Source organism: Bos indicus, chromosome 3, assembly GCF_029378745.1.
Source record: "Bos indicus isolate NIAB-ARS_2022 breed Sahiwal x Tharparkar chromosome 3, NIAB-ARS_B.indTharparkar_mat_pri_1.0, whole genome shotgun sequence".
NCBI lineage: Eukaryota > Metazoa > Chordata > Mammalia > Artiodactyla > Bovidae > Bos > Bos indicus.
Window position 1 is genome coordinate 105,897,496 of NC_091762.1, and position 23,298 is coordinate 105,920,793.

General features: G+C 40.4%; 1 protein-coding gene across 2 annotated transcripts; it reads right to left on the minus strand.

Moving 5' to 3' along the window:
- Positions 1-7,898: 7,898 nt before the first annotated feature.
- Positions 7,899-23,049, minus strand: ZFP69 (ZFP69 zinc finger protein). Of its 2 annotated transcripts, none has more exons than XM_019957741.2 (5): positions 22,916-23,049; positions 20,926-21,011; positions 13,586-13,712; positions 13,140-13,235; positions 7,899-9,264 (listed from the first exon to the last, which is right to left on the minus strand). In XM_019957741.2, exons 1-5 carry the CDS (start codon positions 23,040-23,042, stop codon positions 8,129-8,131), a joined length of 1,572 nt encoding a protein of 523 aa, XP_019813300.2. In that variant the 5' UTR covers positions 23,043-23,049; the 3' UTR covers positions 7,899-8,128. The 2 variants fall into 2 exon arrangements, with proteins under 2 accessions (XP_019813300.2, XP_019813299.2); XM_019957740.2 differs by having other exon boundaries at positions 13,140-13,238.
- Positions 23,050-23,298: the final 249 nt, after the last annotated feature.

Sequence of the window (23,298 nt, forward strand, 5' to 3'; positions counted from 1 at the left end):
AGGTAAGAAAAGAAGGAAATGTAGCCAACAACAGGGTGAAGCAAACTGAAGTGGTACAGCACTGGCTATTGTGTCGTGTTGAGCCATCGTCTTCCACAGTGATTCCGGAGTAATTTTATAAAATTAAAATCCCATCCAGGAAAAAACCCAATAGGATAAGATCTAGATCATTATTAATAAATTCAGTCAAGAACTCAAGTGTTCATCTAAAATGTCATAAATTTGGGGTAGTATTTGCCATGGTCTGTGTGCAGGTTGAAAGAGAATTTCAAGACATGAGGTAGAATGAAAGGAGAAAAGAGTTTATTAGAGCAGGAGATACTGTTAGAACAGTGGGGCAGCTCAAGGGAAAGCTGACCCCATTTGCAGGCTAGTAGCCAATTTTTATAGCCTCCAGAGAGAGAAGACTCCTCCTGGAAGGGTGGCCTTAGGCAATTGGTTAGGATGCCATAGGGTGGGTAATAGGGTGGGTATTTTACCTCATAGGGGGCCCGGGAACCGGCCAGTGTAGATCAGGAGGCTTATGGCAACAACTGTTATGCGGCTTGGTTAATTCTGGAAATTTTTGTCCTGTGACCTTGATAAAAGGCTCCACACCTGTGACCTTGGTAAAGGGCTCCATAATCCCATCTCTTTTTATTTCTGGGCCAAATATTTGGCCTGCTCATGATGAACTGACTACCTACCCCATCTCAGGTCATGGGGACACAGGTCACTGGGAAAGGGATGATGACCATTCCTAGATTCTTCAGGCTTAACAGAGACATCGTGGGGTCCTGGGTTCCATTGCCTGCTCTCTGACAGGGTGCATTTACAGAGGCAGATGAGAGTCCGCAGAATGACAAGGCAGCTTGTTCAAGCATTGTCTGAGTGTTGGTCAGGTGATATTCTTGTTCTGCTATCATCTGGAGATTTATTTGTTGTATTCTAGAAGAAACAAATTTACCAAGAAGTTTGAAGATACATGGCCTGAAGATTAATAGAAGTAGAAAGGCTGCCAAGCGGCTTAGAAGAGGGGCTAGCCAGAACCAGAACCAGACATTGATCTGTGGTATTAAATGTTTCTCTAGGTATGAGAAGATTCAAGAATTGGACTCATGAAAATCTTTACCTTAAAGTATGAAAGCACCTCCCATACAGGGACTCTTGGGGATTTCCCTCCACCACTTGCTTGTTGCTTTCTCCTCAAACCCTCTGCAAACAGGCAAATGGCTATGAAAGCAATTGAGGAACTCTGGTTAGGGTTACCCTCTGGCATGTTCCAAAGGCCCTGTAGCCCACTGCACCCCAGTAGCTGTCACCCAAGTGGGTGAGGGCTCTCCTCTCCTCTTTCTTCCTTAGGCTGAGGATTAGGCCAATTGATCATGTGCTGGCATGGGTCAGGCACTTAAAAGACATCACTGCACCTGCTGCTGGAAGACTCCTGTGACAGGATAAGGTGGTCATGGAATGGACCAGGCTACAGGGCATCCACCCTCAGCAAGACAACTTCCATGCACCATGAGGCATATATTGGTTCAAGCAAAACACTAAGCCCACTTCCCTGGCCACCACCTTCCCGGTAGGAATAAAAGACAGATTCCTCAGCCTGTCTTCCCTGTTATTTTCACTTCTCTTTCAGTCCAGATTGATTTACAGGAGCCTAGGTATTGCCTCTGAACCATCCCAAGCGTGCCTTCCATGTTTCAGGAAATCGCCAATTGGAGAGTTATCCATTGGTCCTGGGAATCTCTCTCTTTTCTGTCTGTCCGTGCCTAAGTCACACGGTTGGTGCCTTAGCCTCATGGTTTACACTTAGGGGTCACCTCTCACTGTTGGATGCAACTGTTGGGATGGTCAGCCATTTTGTGCCACTAGTTGAATGGAGGGCTCACTGGGACAAAAGGGATGACTTTGAGTCAACTAGTGACTCTCAGTATCCCCATTCTACAGCATATAGGCTAAAAATGGGTACTAGTACATCCAGGCGGAGAAGGCAATGGCACCCCACTCCAGTACTTTTGCCTGGAAAATCCCAAGGATGGAGGAGCCTGGTGGGCTGCAGTCCATGGGGTTGCTGAGAGTCGGGCATGACTTCACTTTCACTTTTCACTTTCATGCATTGGAGAAGGAAATGGCAGCCCACTCCAGTGTTCTTGCTTGGAGAATCCCAGGGACAGGGGAGCCTGGTGGGCTGCCGTCTGTGGGGTCGCACAGAGTCGGACACGACTGAAGCGACGCAGCAGCAGCAGCAGCAGCAGCAGCACATCCAGGAGCCTCCCTCAGGCTCACCTTTGGCTACATTCTCAGGAACTGGAAAAATTTGAAAATCTAGACTGACCTCAATAAAAATTGGAGGACCAAGAAAACTGATCTCTTAATGGCACACTAAATTATACCTCCATCCTCCAACTTGATCTCTTTTGCCGAAAGCAGGGAAAAAGGACTCACTCAGAAGTCCCTTATGTTCAAATCTTTATGACCCTTAATCAGAACTTTGTTCTGGGTACACATGCCACATGTCTTTCTGTTGCCGCCTTATCCCCATGCCCACCCTCCATCCCCATCCCTTTGTCTCCCTCTCCATCGGATCTCCCAGATGACCCCAACTTAACTTTTCCTGTCCACATTTGATCTTTATCGTTGCAGACAAGGAAGGGATTTTGAAGTTCCCTTTGGTCCAGGACTTTCTCCTAGCCTGAGGGATCAAAAAACTCTAACATTCTAAAGAATCCCTTTCTAACTTCTCTCATCTCTGGGGGTGAGGGTGTTGGGGGGAACCAAGATTTCCATACTCCTTCAAGTTCCCTTACTCCTCCAGATTCTTCTGATCAAACTAAGACCCCACCTCCCCAGAGGGACAATCCTTGCTAGGACAACATTTTATCAGTCAGTCTGCCCCTGTTAACAGAGCTGATCTGAGCACTCTAATTTAAATTTTAGCTATTAGACCATGATCACAGAAGGGAAAAAAACAATATGACCAGGATATTCTTTAGATTCCAGAGAAAACTGGTTAAAGTGAAATCTTTCTGAAATTATAAAACCAGTTTTCCTAGCATGTACAATTAGAAAAATCCAGGTTGTTAAACAGAAATATGCCTAGGAAAAGCCTGAAGTTAACTCTTATCATGTCCTTGAGATACACAGCCCACATTTTCTGAGACTTCAGCCTTTGGTAAATTGGTAGAACTTCAAGTCACGGGAAAAAAGGAACAAAGAGACATTTTAAATCTCAAGTGAAAAACTATGATATCAGATCTCTGTCTCTCTGGATTTATGTCTCAGTGTATGTCTTAGTCTTTGGATAATATTGCTGAGGTTAATTTGTAAATGAGCTCTAATTTAATTGGCCTAAAGTAAGTACCTATAAATCAAACAATTCTAAATACAAGAGAAATTAAGCTAAAGGTTTCCAGGTTCATGTGAATGGGGAATAGTCAATATTAAATTAATACCTGGTATTTAATGTTTGTTGATCTAATTAATATAGACATATCTTAAGAATAATCAACATTAAGCATAATACTTTTATTGTACCTGTTTAATATAAACTAAAGATGAGCTTATTATATCTGTTGCAAAGTTGTCCATAAGGGAAGTAACTCAAGACCTCTTTATTTAAAAGTGAATGAACTTTTAAGGAAAGAAAATGTGAGGTAAGCATTTTTAGGTAAACTCTATTAAAAATATTCAAAAGCAGAGACATTACTTTGCCAACAAAAGTCCTTCTAGTCAAGGCTATGGTTTTTCCTGTGGTCATGTATGGATGTGAGAGTTGGACTGTGAAGAAGGCTGAGCGCCGAAGAATTGATGCTTTTGGACTGTGGTGTTGGAGAAGACTCTTGAGAGTCCCTTGGACTGCAAGGAGATCCAACCAGTCCATTCTGAAGATCAGGCCTGGGATTTCTTTGGAAGGAATGATGCTAAAGCTGAAACTCCAGTACTTTGGCCACCTCATGCAAAGAGTTGACTCATTGGAAAAGACTCTGATGCTGGGAGGGATTGGGGCAGGAGGAGAAGGGGACGACAGAGGATGAGATGGCTGGATGGCATCGCGGACTCGATGGACGTGCGTCTGAGTGAACTCCGGGAGTTGGTGATGGACAGGGAGGCCTGGTGTGCTGCGATTCATGGGGTCGCAAAGAGTGGGACACGACGGAGCGACTGAACTGACTGAACTGACTGATTAAAAATAACTTTGTTTTAGTCTCTGCAGATTTTGGTAACTTGAATTTCTAGGGTTGTGCTAAATTAAGTGTTGGAAGTTTATTGAATAGCTAGGTCACTCCCAAGTAAAATAAGATACTGAAACATTAATTACTAAACATTGGCTTCCTTTTACAGAGAAACTAAAGATATTTTGAACTATAAATGAATATGTTTGGTGCCATCCTGAGATGTTCCCTATAAGAAAGGAAATGTTTTTAGAAGTTATCACTGGTTATTTTCACCAATCTACAGAAAGATAATATAAAGGACAGTTCATGGTTATTTAAGAAAAGTAGGATGTTTTTCTAGTAAAGGAGGTATAAGCTTCACACTTGTGACCTTGGTATAAAGCTCCACAGTATTCTCTGAAGATGTGCACAAACTAAATCTGGGAGGATGAGTAGGAGCTAACTAAACAAAGAAGTCAGGCAGAAGGAGGAAAAAATAGCATAAATGATGAACAGAAACCATAAGAGCATAGAATTTAGAGGACCATAAGATGTTTTGTCTGGAGAGACGTATGCTTGGGGAGAAATTTGGGAACCACTGCTAGAAAACTAGGCAATGCTCTATACCAAGTATTCTATTAAGGAAATTGACCTTTACTTTTTATGAGAAACCACTGAAGGATTTCTAGCAATAATTTGATTAGTTATATATTTTAGAATGACTACTTTAGCAGCAGTGGGGAAGATAGATAAGTCCAGATTAGATATAGAAAAAATAGTTTGGAATCTAAGCAATTAGGAAATGATAAGAGCCTGATTAAAGCCCTGACAATGGAAATAGAACAGAGGGTATAAACTGATAAGGTCCTAAATAGAATGTATAGGACCTGGTGACTGACTGTCATCAGACTGTGACTGATTGTCATCAGTCTGTGACTGACCTGGTGACTGATTGTCATCAGTCTGTGACTGATCGTCATCAGGTGACCCTGATGCGGGGTGGGGGAAATGGATGAGAGGGAGAAGTTTAAACTGGAGAATTGAATGAGTGGTGATACCACTTCCTGGATTAAGGAATACAGATTTTATCCCCAAAGCTGAGTTGAGTTTGGACATGCTGACTTTGAGGTTTACTATGAAATATCCAAGGGGAGATAATGCTGGAATGTTGAAGATAATGACGTGGGTTCAGGAGAGATTTGTAAAATGTAGATGTAAGAAGTGTTGGGATGGTAACAAAATCAATCAGACAAAATGTCTAACTTGAGAAAAGAATGTGCCTAAGGACATAACTCTGGGGAAGAACATTCACAAGACCAACAGAAGTGCCTGGCGGACAGATTGAATGAATGAATAGGCAGTGATAAAAGGCAAAACTAGTGGGTAGGTTCTGAAGCATAATTTATGAAAGATGTCCCTGGGGCAATAGCAGATCTAAGAAGTAAAATTCTTAGAATGATGAAGTGCAGCTATGGTCAGCCATTAAGGGCAAGTGTTTGGAGAACAAAGTTAACAAATTTAGAGGAAAACATGATAAAAAAAATATGACTCAGGTGAAAAGATGTGAGTAATTCAAGAAGGGGATTCTTCACTTCTTCATCTATAAAGGGAGAAGTTTCAATTAGGTGGATTCCTAGACCCTTTCCAGCTCTTAAGTTCTGATCTGATGAGCCAGCATTGAAGAGTGAGTAGGATCTGGAATTCTATGAACAGTAACTCTTTCTTTTGCTCTCCTGCCCCTCCAGCCCTCCTCTCCCATTCACCATCACACCCTCCACGTGGTTCCCACAGAAGCTGAGATCTCTGCTTACAATTGATTTGTTTAGGGGAGGCAGCTGACCTAGCTGGGTCAATACAAGACCTTCCTCAGGATTTTGAGATAAAAAGTAAGGAAGAGAAGACAGTTTTTCTCTGGGTAATGAAAAGGGAATATATGTAAAATCTAAAGTTGATGACAACCGTGATTTGAAATGAGGTATTGGGGGTGGGGGAGGGGGGCAGCTGAAGAATGAAGACACAAGAAGCAAAGATCAGAGATGGAGAGAAAACTGCCTGGGTTTTCCAAAGCATTTCAGATCTCTGTCTCAGACCACTGTTATAATGTATCACTGCCCTGAATTCCATGATACCCCAATATCCTTCTATTAACATCCCCCTTTAAGACTTAACTAGCCTTAGTTGATTTCTGTTACTTGCAACTTAAAAGATTCTCATCACACAGAGTCGGACACGACTGAAGTGACTTAGCAGCAGCAGCAGAGCTCATATGGGAAAGAGAAAAGTAAACGGAAGGTGAAGCTATAAGGTAGACTAGATGTAATGAGTGCCAGGCTTTGGTTTATAACTTGATTAGTGGCTGTGGTGATGGAGATGGGAAATCCATCAACACTCTACAGAATCACTAAAATTTTAAATAATAAAACTGCCAAAATGAAAAGTGAACATCTACAAAATCACTGTGGTCCTTTCATTGGCACTCAGCTTTCACAATGTAATAAGCAATGTCAACAAATTAACTAATGCTCTCATTAATTAATGTTTATTAATTAGAAAGTCACGTCCTATCTCATTTCTGTCTCCTTCCACAAGTGAACTGTAACTCACTAACATAGCCATAAAATGCTATGTATGGTCAGTTGATCCTTTGTAGTTTAGCCTGCCATCTTAAGTATCCTGACTGAATTGTCCATTTTCCTCCATTCCAAACAAAGGTGTTGTAGCCAGGATTATACTTGCTAAGGCAGGTGGATCAGTCTCTTAAGTGACTATACTTCATCAGACAGTTCCAACCTCAGAAGTTAGGGACTGGAGCAGTTGGTGGAGAGATGTTTTCTTCTCCAACAGAGACTGGTTGCCTTGGCTGCTATTTGATAAGATTCAGCTAATGCTGACTCCAGGGATGGCAAGTACTGCTCTTTTGGGGGATGAGCTTGGACTGTACTTCTAGGCTATGTTATTGAGATAAACTGACACTTCTTTAATGGATTATAAGGCTGCTGGAGATGCTTCAGTACCAGATATGGCTCCCACATGGCTTCTCTATCTTGCTAGTAGGGAAATAAATTGGTCCAACCTCTCTGAAGGTCAGTTTGGCAGTATCCATCATACAAATGCACATACCCTTTAGCACAGAAATTCCCATTCTAGGAATTTACCCTCTGCATCTTCTTACATGTGAGCAACAAAAAAAATGTGTAAGAGTATTCACTGCAAAATTATATAAATAAAAGACTGGAAATCCAAAAGGTCATGTACAATGAAATGGCTAAATAAAGTACATTCAAACCATGGAATACTATACAGCTGTTAAAAAAGAACAAGTAGGCACTCTGTTTACTGATATGGAATAACCTCCATGATACACAGTGAAGTAATGAAAGTAATATGCATTTGTCTAGGGAGCTGCCATTTATGCTTAAAAGTAAAAAAAAATGTATGCTTGTATTCTCTTGGATTTAAACAGAAAGCTCTCTAGAAGGGTATACAAAATATGAGTTATAAAAAATGGCTGCCTGTAGGTAGAATTTTGTGTGGAGGATGGAGAAAGAAGGCCTTTCACTTACAAAACTGACCATACCTTTTGAAATTTATACCATGTGAAGGGTTTCCCCATTAAAAAAATAAAATTTTAATTACAAAATTAGGGGTGGTGGTGATGTTTTAAACAGTAGTTTCCAAATGCTGGTCTGTATCTGTGAATGCCCAAGAAAAATAATTTATTAATCTACCATGAAGTCATAAAAATAATGATGTACAAAATTTTCTATATTGTTGAATTTAATTGAAGGGCCATCTTTTATTCTCGATAAAGTAACTCTGTGTGGAGGTATTAGTAAATAGTAGTTATCAACGTAGTGTTTATTTACACAATGAGCAAAACTAGAAGTTGGCATCATTATGTCAATTCCTCAAATTTAGAGTCCTAAAATTCAAAGCACAGGGTTACTGATTTAGATTTAGCTTTTGTTCTCATGGTGCATAATCTGTTTTCAGATATTATTTTGGAAGACATTTCTCCTGTGTATTTCATGATGTCGAGTTAGTGATGAATTATAGCTGAAGGCTTTTCCACATTCATTACATTCATAAGGTTTTTCTCCTGTGTGATGCCTCTGATGTTTTTTAAAGGATGAATCATGCCTGTATGCTTTTCCACAGCGGTTGCATTCATATGCTTTCACTCCTGTATGAACAGTTTTATGGTTGCTAAGGTGTATCCTCTGCCTAAAGGCTTTCCCACATTCTTTACATTTGTAGGGTCTCTCCCCAGTATGGATTCTCTGGTGATGTGTTAGATAAGCTCTATGACTAAAGGTTTTACAACATGCAGTACATGCATAGGGCTTTTCCCCAGTATGAATTCTTATATGTTCACTAAGGTGTCTAATCTGTCTAAAGGTTTTCCCACATTCATTGCACGTAAAGGGTTTCTCTCCAGAATGAGTTCTCAAATGCTGGATCAAGCTAATGTTCTGGCTGAAAGCTTTCTGACATTTATCACATATGTAGGGTTTCTCCCCAGTGTGGGTTCTATGATGCTGATTAAGAGATGAGCGATGTCTGAAGGCTTTGCCACATTCTTCACATTCAAAGGGCTTCTCACCAGTATGGATTCTCTGGTGTGTGGTAAGGGATGCACTTTGACTGAAGGCCCTACCACATTCCTTACATCTGAAAGGTTTCTCACCAGTATGAATTCTCATGTGTTCAGTAAGGTGAATGGGTTGTTTGAAGGCCTTTTCACATATATTACATTCATAGGTTTTTACTCTTATGTAACTTGTTGGATGATTAATCACATCTGATTTGCATTTGTTTCTCTTTCTAGGTGTGTCACATTTACGGAGCCTCTGTTCTAGAACAACATTTGAACTCACAATATTTTTGCCAAATTTGTAAGTTTCTTGGCTTCTCTTCTTATAGGTCATAATGGTTTGTCTCACATTTCTTCCATGGCGATCCTGGTGCTTTTCTAACTCATCATCATATTCTGAGACTTTCTTCAATGTGGAATAAATGACATCATCCCTCATGAACCTTTCCATCATCATGCCATGATATAACTGTTCTTGTAAAATGTTGTATTTTGCATTTGATGCACTGGTTTCTGTTTTACTCTTCAAGTCTGAAAGAAATGGAAAAAATGCAAATAACTCATATTCATTTTGCTTTGAAAAATCAATTATTATACTGGGTATGGAATACAGATTTAGATAACAATACATGTGAGGTACATGAAATTTTGAGTATATTTATTTTTTTGCATGAGGCATCTGGGTTCTTAGTTCCCTGACCAGAGATCCAACCTGTGCCCCCTGCATTGGGAGCATGCAGTCTTAACCACTGGAGCACCATGGAAGTTCCATGAAATTCTGAGTGTATTTAAATATGGTTACGTAGCCTGTAAAAGTAATGGGAAATTAAGATACAATGAACAAGGTAAAAGTGTGATTTTATATACAGAGTAAAAATTTGAACATTTTAATCTTCTTCTTTCTATTAATACTAAAAAATGATATTTCAGGGCTATGTCTTAACAGTGTCTTTTTAACTGATAACTATTTTTGGGAAACATTCTCAGAAAGATAAAAAGATTTCCCCCTTCCCACTCCAGCTAGTTCATAAAACAGGTCTGAGGGAATTCCCTGGCAGTCCAGTGATTAGGACTCCAAGCTTTCACAGCTGAGGGTGAGGGTTCAATGCTTCATCAAGGAGCTAAAATCCCACAAGATATGCAGTGTGGCTAAAAAATAAAAAAACAGAATAGCAATAAAATGTATGTCCTTCAGGATGAATCTGACAAAAGATGTGTAATGTATACAAGACTTTTATGGGGGAAAATCCTGAAAATTTATTTTAAAAAATTAGAAAATATCAATAAGTGGAACAATATACCACGTTCCTGGACAACAGGACTCAATATCATAACATTAATTCCCCTCTAAATTGATCTATAGATTCAATATATTCCAATCAAAATACCACCAGAGAATTTGTGTGCGTGTAATTGATGCACTCATTATGTAATTCATATGGAAAAGCAAGGGGCTAACAATAGCCAGGACAATTTTGAAGAACAAGATATTGAATCTCACTATGAAATACAGTAATTAAGACAGTCTGACATTAGAGTAAGGATAGAAAATAGAAGAATGGAACAGAATAGATAGAGCCCAGAAATAGACTCAGGCATATAAAGAAACTTGGCAGGTGACCAAGTAGCATAAACTATTCAATAAATGGTTCTTGGGCTTATTATCCACATGTAAAAAGTTAAACTAGAGCCTCACCTCACACTATATATAAAATATATGCAGATTCAAATCTAAATATGGAAAACAAAATTTTAAAGATATAAAATAATATATATTTTTTCTATAAATCAATAAGGAAAAAATAATAGAAAGATTTGCAAAGGATATAAACTGGTAATTTATAGAAGGGCTTCCCTGGTGGCTCAGACTGTAAAGTGTTTGACTGTAATGTGGAAAAGAAATCCTGGAAGGATGGCCAACAAACATTAAAAACATGCTCTCTCTTATTAGTAATCATGAAAATGAAAAAACAAGACACCACATTCAACCACTGAATTTATAAAAATGTGAAAGTTTGACAATGCCAAGTGTTGACAAAGATGCTGAGTTCTAGAACCTCTCGAAACTCTCAGTTGGAGCACCAACTGGTGTAACTACTTTGAAGAACAATTTCCTGAAACATAAAGGTATATCTGCTCCATGACCCAACAAGTCTGCTTCTATCAAATATCTCAGAGAAATACTTACACACTTACACAAGAAGTTACATATACAAAGTTTTATTGCCTTATCTCTGTAACCCCCAAATTTCTATCATACAGGAAAATGGATAAATTGTGCTTTATTAACTCAATGGAAATGAATGATATGGATAAATATGAATAATATGGGTAAATATCAACAGTGTTGAATGAGAAAAGCAAGTGGAAGAAGTACATATACCATTTTTTTAAAGAGTAAGAATATGCAAAACAGTATTATAAGTAGTAATTTATGTGCTATAAGTCACAGCAAGATCCTCTATGATCCACCTCCTAGAGTAACGGAAATAAAAATAAAAATAAACAAGTGGGATATAATTAAACTGAAAAATTTTGCATAGCAAAGGAAATTATAAACAAGGTGAAAAGAAAACCCTCAGAATGGGAGAAAATAATAGCAAATGAAACAACTGACAAAGGATTAATTTCCAAAATATACAAGCAGCTCATGCAATTCAATACCAGAAAAACAAAACAACCCAATAAAAAAGTGGGCAAAACACCTAAATAGACATTTCTCCAAAGAAGGCATACAGATGGCTAGTAAACACATGAAAAGATGCTCAATATCACTCATTACTACAGAAATGCAAATCAAAACTACAGTGATATATCACCTCACACTGGTCAGAATGGCTATCATCACAAAATTTACAAGCAATAAATTCTGGAGAGGGTGTGGAGAAAAGGGAACCTCTTGCACTGTTGGTGGGAATACAAATTGATATGACTACTGTGCAAGACAGTATGGAGATTCCTTCAAAAACTAGGAATAAAACTACCATATGACCCAACAATCCCACCACTGGGCATATAGTCTGAGAAAACCATAACTGAGAAAGACACACATACCCCAATGTTCACTGATGCACTATTTAATATAGCTAGGACGTGGAAGCAACCTAGATGTCCATCGATAGATGAATGGATAAAGAAGCTGTAGTACGTATATAGAGTGGAATATTACTCAGCCATAAAAGGGAACGTGAGTAAGTGCTAATGAGGTAGATGAAACTAGAGCCTATTATACAAACTGAAGAAAGTCAGAAAGAGAAAAAAAAATTGTATATTAACACATATATAAGGAATCTAGAAAGAGGTACTGATGCACCTATGTTCAGGGCAGCAATGGAGATGCAGACATAGAGAATAGACATGGAAATAAGTGAGGGGGTGGGGAGGAGAGGGTGGAATGGATGGAGAGAGTAGCATGGAAACATATACACCACCATATGCAAAACACATGGCCAGTGGGAATTTGCTGTATGACTCAGAGAACTAAAACCAGGTCTCTGTGACAACTTAGAAGGGTGGGATGGGGTGGGAGGTGAGAAGGAAGTTCAAGAGGGAGGGGACATATGTATACCTATGGCTGATACATGTTGATATATGGCAGAAATGAACACAATATTATAAATACAATTATCTTTCAATAAAAAATAAATTCAAAAAATAATATTATATATTTTTTGGGAATATACACATACAATACAAATATGAAGACACATATAGGAATGACAATGTTTAAAGTCAGAAGAGTTGGTTATTTCACAAGCAAAGATGGGAGTACTGGGATTTAAACTCTGTTTCATTTCTTAATCTAGGTAGAAAGTACATAGCAATTTATTGTAATGTCCTCTGCCTTTCTGAATGTCTAAAATATTTTGCAATAAAAACGAAGTTTAAGAAGATTGTTAAAGATCACTGGATTTGATGAGAAGGAATCCCATGGTCATTTTTCTTGCAGGATTTTCCATAAAACATTTGTTACAATAAATAAGGATACTTTAGTTCAAAGGAGAGTGAGAATCAAAGTTAAGATTATAAAATGAAAGTTGATGAAAAGTGGAAATAGGATGCAAGAGAGAAGATTAAAGATCTGGAGAATGCAGTGAGAGTCCTGAAAAGAGATCTGCTTTCTGTGAGAAGAGACTACTACGTACATCTCAGAGCATGGGGAAAGGAGCTTTCGATTGGCAGACTTTAGGATATTGAAGAAAGAAGGAAAACCTTAATGAAGAGAAGACTTATCTTCCCTCCAACTCCAGAGACTTCTGCTAGGTCAGATGAAGAAAAGGACTGCAGACAGAGGGATGAAATCTAGTTCAGAGCATGCCTGTCCACCCGATCAGCCTTTCCGCAGCCTGGGAAGATGCTGGGCACTCTGGCCTACATATTAAAAGGCACCATCTGCCTTGGCTCACCTGAATTGGGATCTCCTGGGCCTTCTTTCTCTGTCATCCATGGCTCTTCTCCTTTCTCCAACTGGGAAATCACACTAGGTTTGGAAAGCTGACAACCTGCTTATGGAGTGAAAAAAAGGGTATGAATATTTATGTTGAGGTCAAAGAACCATCCCTGGGATGTAGTTTCAATCCTCAGGTATTTAGGGTCTCTGAAGATGGAAAGGGGCACCATAGCATGTTTTCCTATTCTCGCTCTACAAAGTAAAGTGTTCCCTGAAGGGAAGAGATTCAGGTATGTTCTGACTTGATTTTCAAAGGTAGGCAACATCCATCTCCAACACAGAACCCAAGGCCAGGCTCCAGGGAATCTACCGCTTTTAATAATTTAGGAATTATTAATACTAAATTAAATATTAATCCTGTTAATAGGCAGGATTCTGGATGTATGTGTAGCCTGTCCTTACCCACTGAGACCAGATTCCCATAGTTCTCCAGCATCACCTCCCGGTACAGATTCCGGTGAGCAGGCGCCAGCTGCCCCCACTCCTCCTGGGTGAAGTCCACAGATATGTCCTTGAAGGTCAACAGTTCCTAGAATATCCAATATATTCCTTTTCAGCCTGAGACCACCTCCATCAAGATCCAATATGTTCTGACAGTCTTCTGAGAGATTCTAAATTAGTTTTACTGGGAGTCTCCTCTGGATCTGTTTGGTAATTCCCTGGAGACTATCATAAACAATATATGGAAGGACAGATGGTTATTATATGTGTCTTAGAAAAAAACAAAATGAAGCAGGATAATGGCACCAGAGAGAACCACAGTGAGGATGGGGAAGATCTTTCATGTAGGGTGTTAGGGTAAGTCTTCCTAAAAGGGGAATATTCAAACAGAGACATGAACTCAGTAGGAAAGAGCCACATGGAAATCTGAGGGGAGAGCATTCCAAGCAGGAACAAAGGACCTGAGGAGTGCATGTCCTTGGCTTGTCTGAGGAGCAGGAGAGTGGCCAGCATTGCTGGAGGCGGGCAAGTGGAAGTAGATGAGACCAGAGGGTCCAGGGGACGGAGAGAGAGGCTTTCAGTACTTACTGTCACAAAGACCAATGCATTCCTCCAGGGCTGAAATTCTGGGGCCCTGCTGGAGTTTAATGCAAGATGAACAAAACGGTTTGGAACTGTGATCGAGCTCTTCCTTAGCTCAAATACTGAACAGATAAAAAAGGATCAGCCCTTCAGCACTGATGTCATGGGGTGCTAGTAGCTGGGTTAATCAGAAGTGAACTCAATCAAGGACCCTGGCGGTGGAAGGTCCATACCTTCCAGTGCAGGGGGTATGGGTTCAGACCCTGGTTGGGGAGCTAAGATCCCACATGCCATGCAACCAAAAAAAGACAAAAAGTGAATTCAATCAAACTAAAGTGCATCTCAGCCAGAGCTCAGCCACAGCTCTAGGAAAAATATGAATAATCAGTCCCTCACCTTAACCACCAGTCAAGAGGAAAAGGCTTAGAGTTTTCTGCAAATAAACAGAACAGACAAAACAAACAGACTATATCTATCTATCTATACATATATACATTTATTTATTGTTTATTTATCAAGAGAAACTATTCCATAGCCCAGATATTCATGCTTCACAATTAACAAACACAGGTCAGGGATGAATTTCATGCAACTCAACCCAAAGAAATTTTTTACATTCTGAAATCATTTTGCACTCTGAAAGATACCAGCCTTTCTCATCACCTTAAAATTCTTCACAGAACGATACTTTCTGCAGAATCTGCATATGCCTGCATACTTGTTGTTTGTTGTTAAGTCGCTAAGTCATGTCCGACTCTGCTGCCCCATGGACTGCAGCACACCAGGCTCCCCTGTCCTTCACTCTGTCCTGGAGTTTGCTCAAACTCATGTCCATTGAGTCAGTGATGCCATCCAACCATTTCATTCTCTGTCGCCCCCCTTCTCCTCCTGCCCTCAATCTTTTCCAGCATCAGGGTCTTTTCTGTAAATCGGCTCTTCTCCTCAGACGGCTAAAGTATTGGAGCTTCAGCTTCAGCATCAGTCCCTCTAATGAATATTCAGGGTTGTTTTCCTTTAGGATTGACTGGTTTGATCTCCTTGCTGTCCAAGGGACTCTCAAGAGTCTTCTCCAGCACCACAGTCTGAAAGCATCTTCCGGGCTCAGCCTTCTTTATGGTCCAACTCTCACATCTACACACAACAACTGGAAAAACCACAGCTTTGACTAAATGGACCTTTGTCAGCAAAGTGATATCTCTGCTTTTTAATATGCTGTCTAGCTTTGTCACAGTTTTTCTTCCAAGGAGCAAGCATCTTTTAATTTCATGGCTGCAGTCACCATTCACAGTGATTTTGGAGCCCTGCTTTGGAGCTCCTGCTTTGGAGCAGGAGAAAATAAAACCTGCCACTGTTTCCATTTTTCCCCCATCTATTTGCCATGAAGTGATGGAACTAGATGCCCTGATCTTAGTTTTTTGAATGTTGAGTTTTAAGCCACCTTTTTCACTCTCTTCTTTCACTTTCATCAAGAGGCTCTTTAGTTCCTCTTCACTTTCTGCCATTATGCTGTTATCATCTGCATATCTGAGGTTGTTGATATTTCTCCTGGCAATCTTGATTTCAGCTTGTGATTCATCCAGCCCAGCATCTCACATGATGTACTCTGGATAGAAGTTAAATAAGCAGGGTGACAATATATAGCCTTGACATACTCCTTTCCCAATTTTGAACCAGTCCATTGTTCTATGTCCAGTTCTAACTGTTGCTTCTTGACCTGCATACAGGTTTTTCAGGAGACAAGTAAAGTGGTCTGGTATTCCCATCTCATTAAGAATTTTCCACAGTTTGTTGTAATCCACACAGTCAAAGGCTTTAGCATAGTCAATGAAGCAGAAGTGGATTTTTTTTTAATTCCCTTGCTTTTTCTATGATCCAACAGATGTTGGCAATTTGATCTCGGGGTTCCTCTGCCTTTTCTAAATCCGGCTTGAACATCTGGAAGTTCTTAGTTCACATATTGTTGAAGCCTAGCTTAAAGTATTTTGAGTATTACCTTGCTAGCATGTGAAATGAGCACAACTGTAAAGTAATTTGAGCATTCTTTGGCATTGCCTTTCTTTGGGACTGGAATGAAAACTTGACCTTTTCCAGTCCTGTGGCCACTGCTGAGTTTTCCAAATTTGTTGGCATATTGAGTGCAGCACTTTCACAGCATCATCTTTTAGGATTTGAAACAGTTCAACTGGAATTCTATCACCTCCACTAGCTTTGCTTGTAGTAATGCTTCCTAAGGCTGCCTTGACTGCACACTCCAAGATGTCTGGCTCCAGGTGAGTGACCACACCAAAACGATTATCTGGGTCATTGAATCTTTTTTGTACAGTTTTTCTGTGTATTCTTGCCACCTCTTCTTAATCTTTTCTGCTTATGTTAGGTCCTTGCCATTTCTGTCCTTTATTCTGTCTTTCTTGGTTCACCAAAGCAAACTTGTAGAAAGTTGCAACTCCCAGCGATACAATGATTGCTCTAACAATATGAAATTGCAGATGCTTGGCCAGGAGGCCACACATCTGAGGTTTCATTAAAAAACTGGAAGCCATTGTAGTTATTCTCAATACCAATGTCCTTCCAGGCTGATGGGGAAATGGATCTATCTATGCATATTTCATCCTCCACTGTTCTTTTATACAGAATATCTGAACCATAATAAAAAATTATTAGGCAAGTGAAGGAGGAAAATCTGACCTATAATCAAGAAATAAAAACATAAGAAACAAAGACCTAGGTCACCAAGTCACTGTAAGAAGCAGACAAGAAATTTAAAGCAATTATTAAAATATATGTTGAAGAGTTTACAATAAAATATGGATGGAATAGGTCAAAATGTCAGGGTAATTGAGGAGAGATAGAAATACCAAAAAAGAACTAAAAAACAATTCTACAACTGAAAAATACAATATCTGAAAAATCCACTGGATGGGCTTAACATCAAATAGACCCTGATGAAGACAAGATCAATGAAACTTAACACAGGTCAATAGACAGTATTCAAATGGAAGCACCAAGAGAGAAAAAGAAAAAAAAAGAGGGGGGGATAATATCACATGGTCTAATATACATGTAATTAAAATCTCAGAAGGAGAAGAATGAGAAGAAAAGAATATTTGAAGAAATAAAGGCTGAAAATTTTCCAAGTTGATTAAAAAAAAATCAACCTATAAATACAAAAGGCAGCAAATCCTCCACCAAAAAAAAAAAAAAATTCAAAGAATACCATGTCTATGCTGCTAAGTCACTTCAGTCGTGTCCAACTCTGTGCAACCCCATAGACGGCAGCCCACTAGGCTCCTCTGTCCCTGAGATTCTCCAGGCAAGAATACTGGAGTGGGTTGCCATTTCCTTCTCCAATGCATGAAAGTGAAAAGTGAAAATGAAGTCTCTCAGTCGTCCCCGACTCTTAGCGACACCAAGGACTTCAGCCTACCAGGCTCCTCCGTCCATGGGATTTTCCAGGGAAGAGTACTGGAGTGGGGTGCCATTGCCTTCTCCACCATGTCTATGCACATCATTAAAACTGCTGAAGAGCAAAGATAAAAGGGTAGATTATAAAAGTAGTGAAAAGAAAGTAGGAAAGGAAGAACAGGAAAACCAGAAAAGTTAGTATAAAATAAACAAAAAGACATGTCACATCTGAGGAAAGAATAAGAAAAATAGCTCACTTTTTATCTGAAGCAATATAAACCAAAAGACAATGGAACATCCTTAAAGTGCTTAAAAGAAAAAAATGGTCACCCTAGAATTCTATATTCAGTAAAAGATCCTCTAATAGGAAGACCATATAAAGACATTTCTAGATCGCCAAAGCTGTGAGAATTCGTCATCTGAAGAACCGCACTACAGGAAATGCTAAATGATGTTCTTTAGGCTGAAGGGAAATGATGTCAGAAACTTAGAACCTAAAGGAAGGACTGAAAAGTGCTCCAACTGGTAAAGTGAAAGAAAGTCACTCAGTCGTGTCCGACTCTTTGTGATCCCTATGGACTGGAGCCCACCAGGCTCCTCTGTCCTTGGAATTCTCCAGGTAAGAGTACTGGAGTGGGTTGACATTTCCTTCTCCAGGGGATCTTCCTAACCCAGGGATCAAACCCAGGTCTCCTGCATTATAGGCGGATCCTTTACTGTCTGAGCCACCAGGAAAGCCTGCACTGGTAAATATGTGGGCAAATATGAAAGGCTCATTTTTTTTCCTTTTCTTAATCTCTTATGAGACAGTTTACTGTTAAAAGGAAAAATAAGGACATGTATTATAGGGTATATAACATGTAAAGTGAAAAGCATGATGACAACACACAAAGAATGGGAAGAGTAAACAGGAAAATATGATTTTCATATTCTTTGTGAAACAGTATAATAGTAATTCAACTGTGACGTGTTTAAAATGCATATTGTAATGGCCAGGACAACCACTAAAAACAAATCAAAGTATAGCTAAAAAAGTCATTAGAAGACATAAAATAGAATACTAAAAAACTGCACAATCCAAAAGAAGGCAGGAGAGGAAGAACAAAGAAATGAAGGAATAGGTTTGACAAACAACAAACAAAGGACAAGAATATACACTTAAATTACAAGCGTATCAGTGATTGCCTGTGTGCTCAGTCACTTCTGTTGTGTCCTACTCTTTGTGGCTCTATGGACTATAGCCCGCCAGGCTCCTCTTGTCCTTGGGATTCTTCAGGCAAGAATACTGGAGTGAGTTGCCATGCCCTCCTCCAAGCGATCTTCCCTACCCAGGACACTGAACCCATGTCTCCTGCGTGTCCTGCATTGCAGGCGGATTGTTTTGGGTTTTTTTGGGCTGCACCGGGTCTTTGTTGCAGCATGCAGGATCTTTAGTTGTGGCATGTGGGATCCAGTTCCCTGACCAGGGATCAAACCCAGGCCTCCTGCATTGGAAGCACGGAGTCTTAGCTACTGGGCCACCAGGGAAATCCTGTAGGTGGCTTCCTTACCCACTGAGCCACATGGGAAGCTCCATATCAATGATTATGTAACTGTTAACAGACTAAGCATGCAAGGCCCAGCTGTATCTAAGAAGGGCCACACTTTAAATATAAAGGCACAAATAAGTTAAAAGAATGAAAAAAGCTATACCATACCAACAATAACTAAAAACACTGGAGAAGTTACATTAAATCAGACAAAGTGGGCTTAGGAAAAAGAATATGATGAGACATTTCCTAAAGATAAATGGTCAGCTCATTAAGAAGACAATAATCCTATGTGTATATGTGCCTGACAATAGAATTTGACTTGACAGAACTAAAGGAAGATATGAACAAAATCACAATAATTAGAGATTTTAACACTCCTCTCACTAAGTGATCGAACAAGTAGACAAAAATTTATCAAGGATGTAGATCTGAACACCTATCAATCAACTTAACCTGACATTTGTAGAGCATTATACCTAACCACTGCCACATACAGATTCTTTCTCCAAGTTTTTATTTTGAGATTGTAGATTTATAAGATAATTTGAATCATAGATTTACATGCAGTTGTAAGAAATAATGCAGAAATCCCATGTACTGTCTCTCTACTGGGGGCCAGAGTTTTGATTGGAAAGGGGCACAAGTGAACATTCTGAGAGGCAGAAATGCTCAACTTGGTTACATGGTGTATAAGTGTCAAAATAGAACCATGTACTTTCTTAAGTGTTTTTCCTATATATAAATTATATCTCAATTTTAAGAAATTTAATCTTTTCCCAGTGCTAAGAATGCCACCAGTATTTTTAACTGTCAAGAGGTGAGAATTAAAGAAAAGTGGAATGCAGAGATAAGGTAACTCTCCAAATAATTAGAATATTACTATTTCTTCCATATTACTGGAAATAGCCCTGGAATGCATTTCAATCCTAAAAGATGTTAGCACCTGAATTAGCTAAAGAAAATGGCATCATAAAAAAAACCTAAAAAAAAAAAAAAAAATCACGGAGTAAGTAAATACCAGAGATAAGTTCAAATTCTGTACCATCCAATTTCAAAACCCAAGTTCTCAGTCAAAACTCTTCTGTCCTCGGATAATGTCCCCGCTTTAATAAGTCTTCCTTTCACTTTACTCTACAGTTTTCCTTCTCTGTTTCACCTGTGCGGCTACCAGGTGGTGAGGACATGTTTCCATGTTGTAACTGCCCAGCCTGTCTAATGTGTGTGCTCCATCGCCTGACCATTTCTTCTCTGCTCAGGTCTTTAGCTGTTATTTGACCTCTGCTCATGCCACTATTCTATGGGCCACTTCATGGAGTGATAGATGTCACCCATTTTTGAGTATAAAATACTCATGAAAACTGAGGTTTATCTTAGATCCCAAATGGTACCTATTGGTTTTTATGGGTTAGAATTAAATCATTCATTTTGCTTTCTCTACAAAAATTTGTATTAGATGTTGGCTGGAAAGAAATATTTAAAAAAAAAATATTTTTTGGCCACACAGCATGTGGAATCTTAACGCCCCAACCAGGGATCAAACCTGCACCCCCTGCAGTGGACGTGCATACTTGTAACCACTGGACCGCCACGGAAGTCCGAAGAACGTTTTCTAAGAGGAGGGAAACTGCCACCACTGTGGACCAGTTTTCTGTACAAGACAAACTTGCGTTGAGTTCCCTGGTTAAATTCATTAGCCTCAATATACCCAACTCCCCAGAAAAGGGCAAATTATAATCTTAAAAACTAAAAAGCATGTCAAGAAAGTGACAGGAAACTCCAACCCACCTGGGAGTCTGTTGTTGGGGTCCCGGGGGTCAATTCATCCTTTAAACTTTCTCCCTGGGTCTCATCAGCATCCTGAGATAGCAGAGCTGAGGAAGGAAAAGAGGCAGAAAGTTTGCATCTTACCTTACCCCATTAAACAGAAAAACTGCCTGCAGTTCTGCTGAAAACAGCCCTTCTCTGAATACACTCACAAAGAAAGACATTCAGAGCGACTCAAGAGCAGACTGGAGTCTCCTTAATGAGGAGGCCCTGCAGTGCACTGACTGGGGTATTAATGTTTCCCAATGGTCAATGCTGGTCCAAAAACACTGACCTACCAGGCCACTCCTCTGTTCAGAAATCCTCAAAGGTTCCCCACTTACAAGCAAGAAAAATCCACACACTACCCACAGACTTCATGGCACTCTACAATCTGCCTGAAGCGTATCTTCCGAGCATTAGTTTCCTCTAACCACCACCCTTTATCTGTGGGACACATGCACTGGCCACATTCTTAACCCTCAGTGAGACTAGAACAGTCTCCATTCTCTGAACCACTCTTCAAGGTCCCCACTTTTGTATTTTTTTCCCAACTCTTCCATAAAAACGATAGACATCTTTTAAGGCTCAATTCAGTGCTATCTGCTTTGTGAAAATTTCTCTGATAAATACAATCAGAAGAATTTTCCTGTCTCTTGTCTTCCATAAGAATTTTACCATAAAATGTATTTAGGCTACTTTCTCTTCTTTCCATCCGGGTATGTGTGTATCTCTGCTGCTGCTGCTGCTAAGTCACTTCAGTCATGTCCAACTCTGTGCGACCCCATAGACAGCAGCCCACCAGGCTCCCCCGTCCCTGGGATTCTCCAGGCAAGAACACTGGAGTGGGTTGCCATTTCCTTCTCCAATGCATGAAAGTGAAAAGTGAAAGTGAAGTCACTTAGTCGTGTCCAACTCTAGCGACCCCATGGAATGCAGCCTACCAGGCTCCTCCATCTATGGGATTTTCTAGGCAAAAGTACTGGAGTGGGGTGCCATTGCCTTCTCCGGTGTCTATCTCTATCAATTAATAATTAGCATTAGAGATCATTATTCATTTTTCCATCCATCAAGATGCTTAACAAAGTCCCTGTCTGACTCTTGAAGTATTAAAGATGAACTAAGAGACCCCATGCTGCTCCTGCTACTGTTGCTAAGTTGCTTCAGTCATGTCCGACTCTGTGCGACCCCATAGACGGCAGCCCACCAGGTTCCCCCATCCCTGGGATTCTCTAGGCAAGAATACTGGAGTGGGCTGCCATTTCCTTCTCCAATGCATGAAAGTGAAAAGTGAAAGTGTCCCGACTCTTAGCAACCCCATGGACTGGAGCCTACCAGGCTCCTCCGTCCATGGAATTTTCCAGGCAAGAGTACTGGAGTGGGGTGCCATTGCCTTCTCCAAAGAGACCCCATGAGATATGCTAATTCCTCTGTCCATCCATCTATCCTGACCCGGCCAACAAATACTGTGTAACCTTGGACATGCTTCCCACTGAACTCAAAACAGTTCAAGGTAAAGTGAGAGTAGCCAAGCATGTCATTCCTTCCTCCTAGCGGGAGAAGAAAAGAAAGAAAAAGCATTGGTTTGGGACTAGACTGAGACTAATAAAGGAAAACCACTTGAGGGCTTAAGGGGGTAGAAACCTTTGACTCTAATGTCTGTAAATCACACTTATACAGCTGCTGGTGGGGAACACCCTGAATTCTGTCTTCCTGTCCTGTGTTTATTCAAGGACAGGAGATGGGAGCAGCATGGAGCACACGTCGCAGGGACCCAGTGCTTAAGAGCCCAACATTTTCTCACACAGCTATCTCCTTCCCCAAAGCCCCAAGCACGAGCCCCAGGAACCTAGTCTCTCCCAATTTTCTCCCCCCCCCAGAGACCACTTCAATGATGTTTGTACCTATTTTCCCCAAGCAGATTGAGAACCCTTCTTCCTCCTCCATCCCCCATCCATCAGCCTATTCTCACCTCCTCCTTCAAACATCTTGGTCACATCCTCCCACAGGGGCGCCCCCTCCTTGGCGTTCTCTGGATGGTGCAACTTCACCCATGTGCTGGCCTCGGTGGGCAGGGTGATCAGGAGCTGCTGCAGCATGACGATGCCTCCTGACTGACCTTGTCCACTTCTGGTGAGCAAATGGCCAGAGCCTCTGCTTAGATGCCTCACAGTTGCGTGGTCCTCCTGTGATCTGTCTCCTGCCCTCAGGATTCTTGCGTGTGCCTGTGGCACCAGAACCTAGGGGCTCCTAGAGGCTGATGTGGCTCTCACAGCTCTGAAAAACTGATTCCTCTCTAAAATTAAGTCCTGCCTGCTTGCAGGTGGCTGGTTGAGTAGGTCTGAGTATACGCCT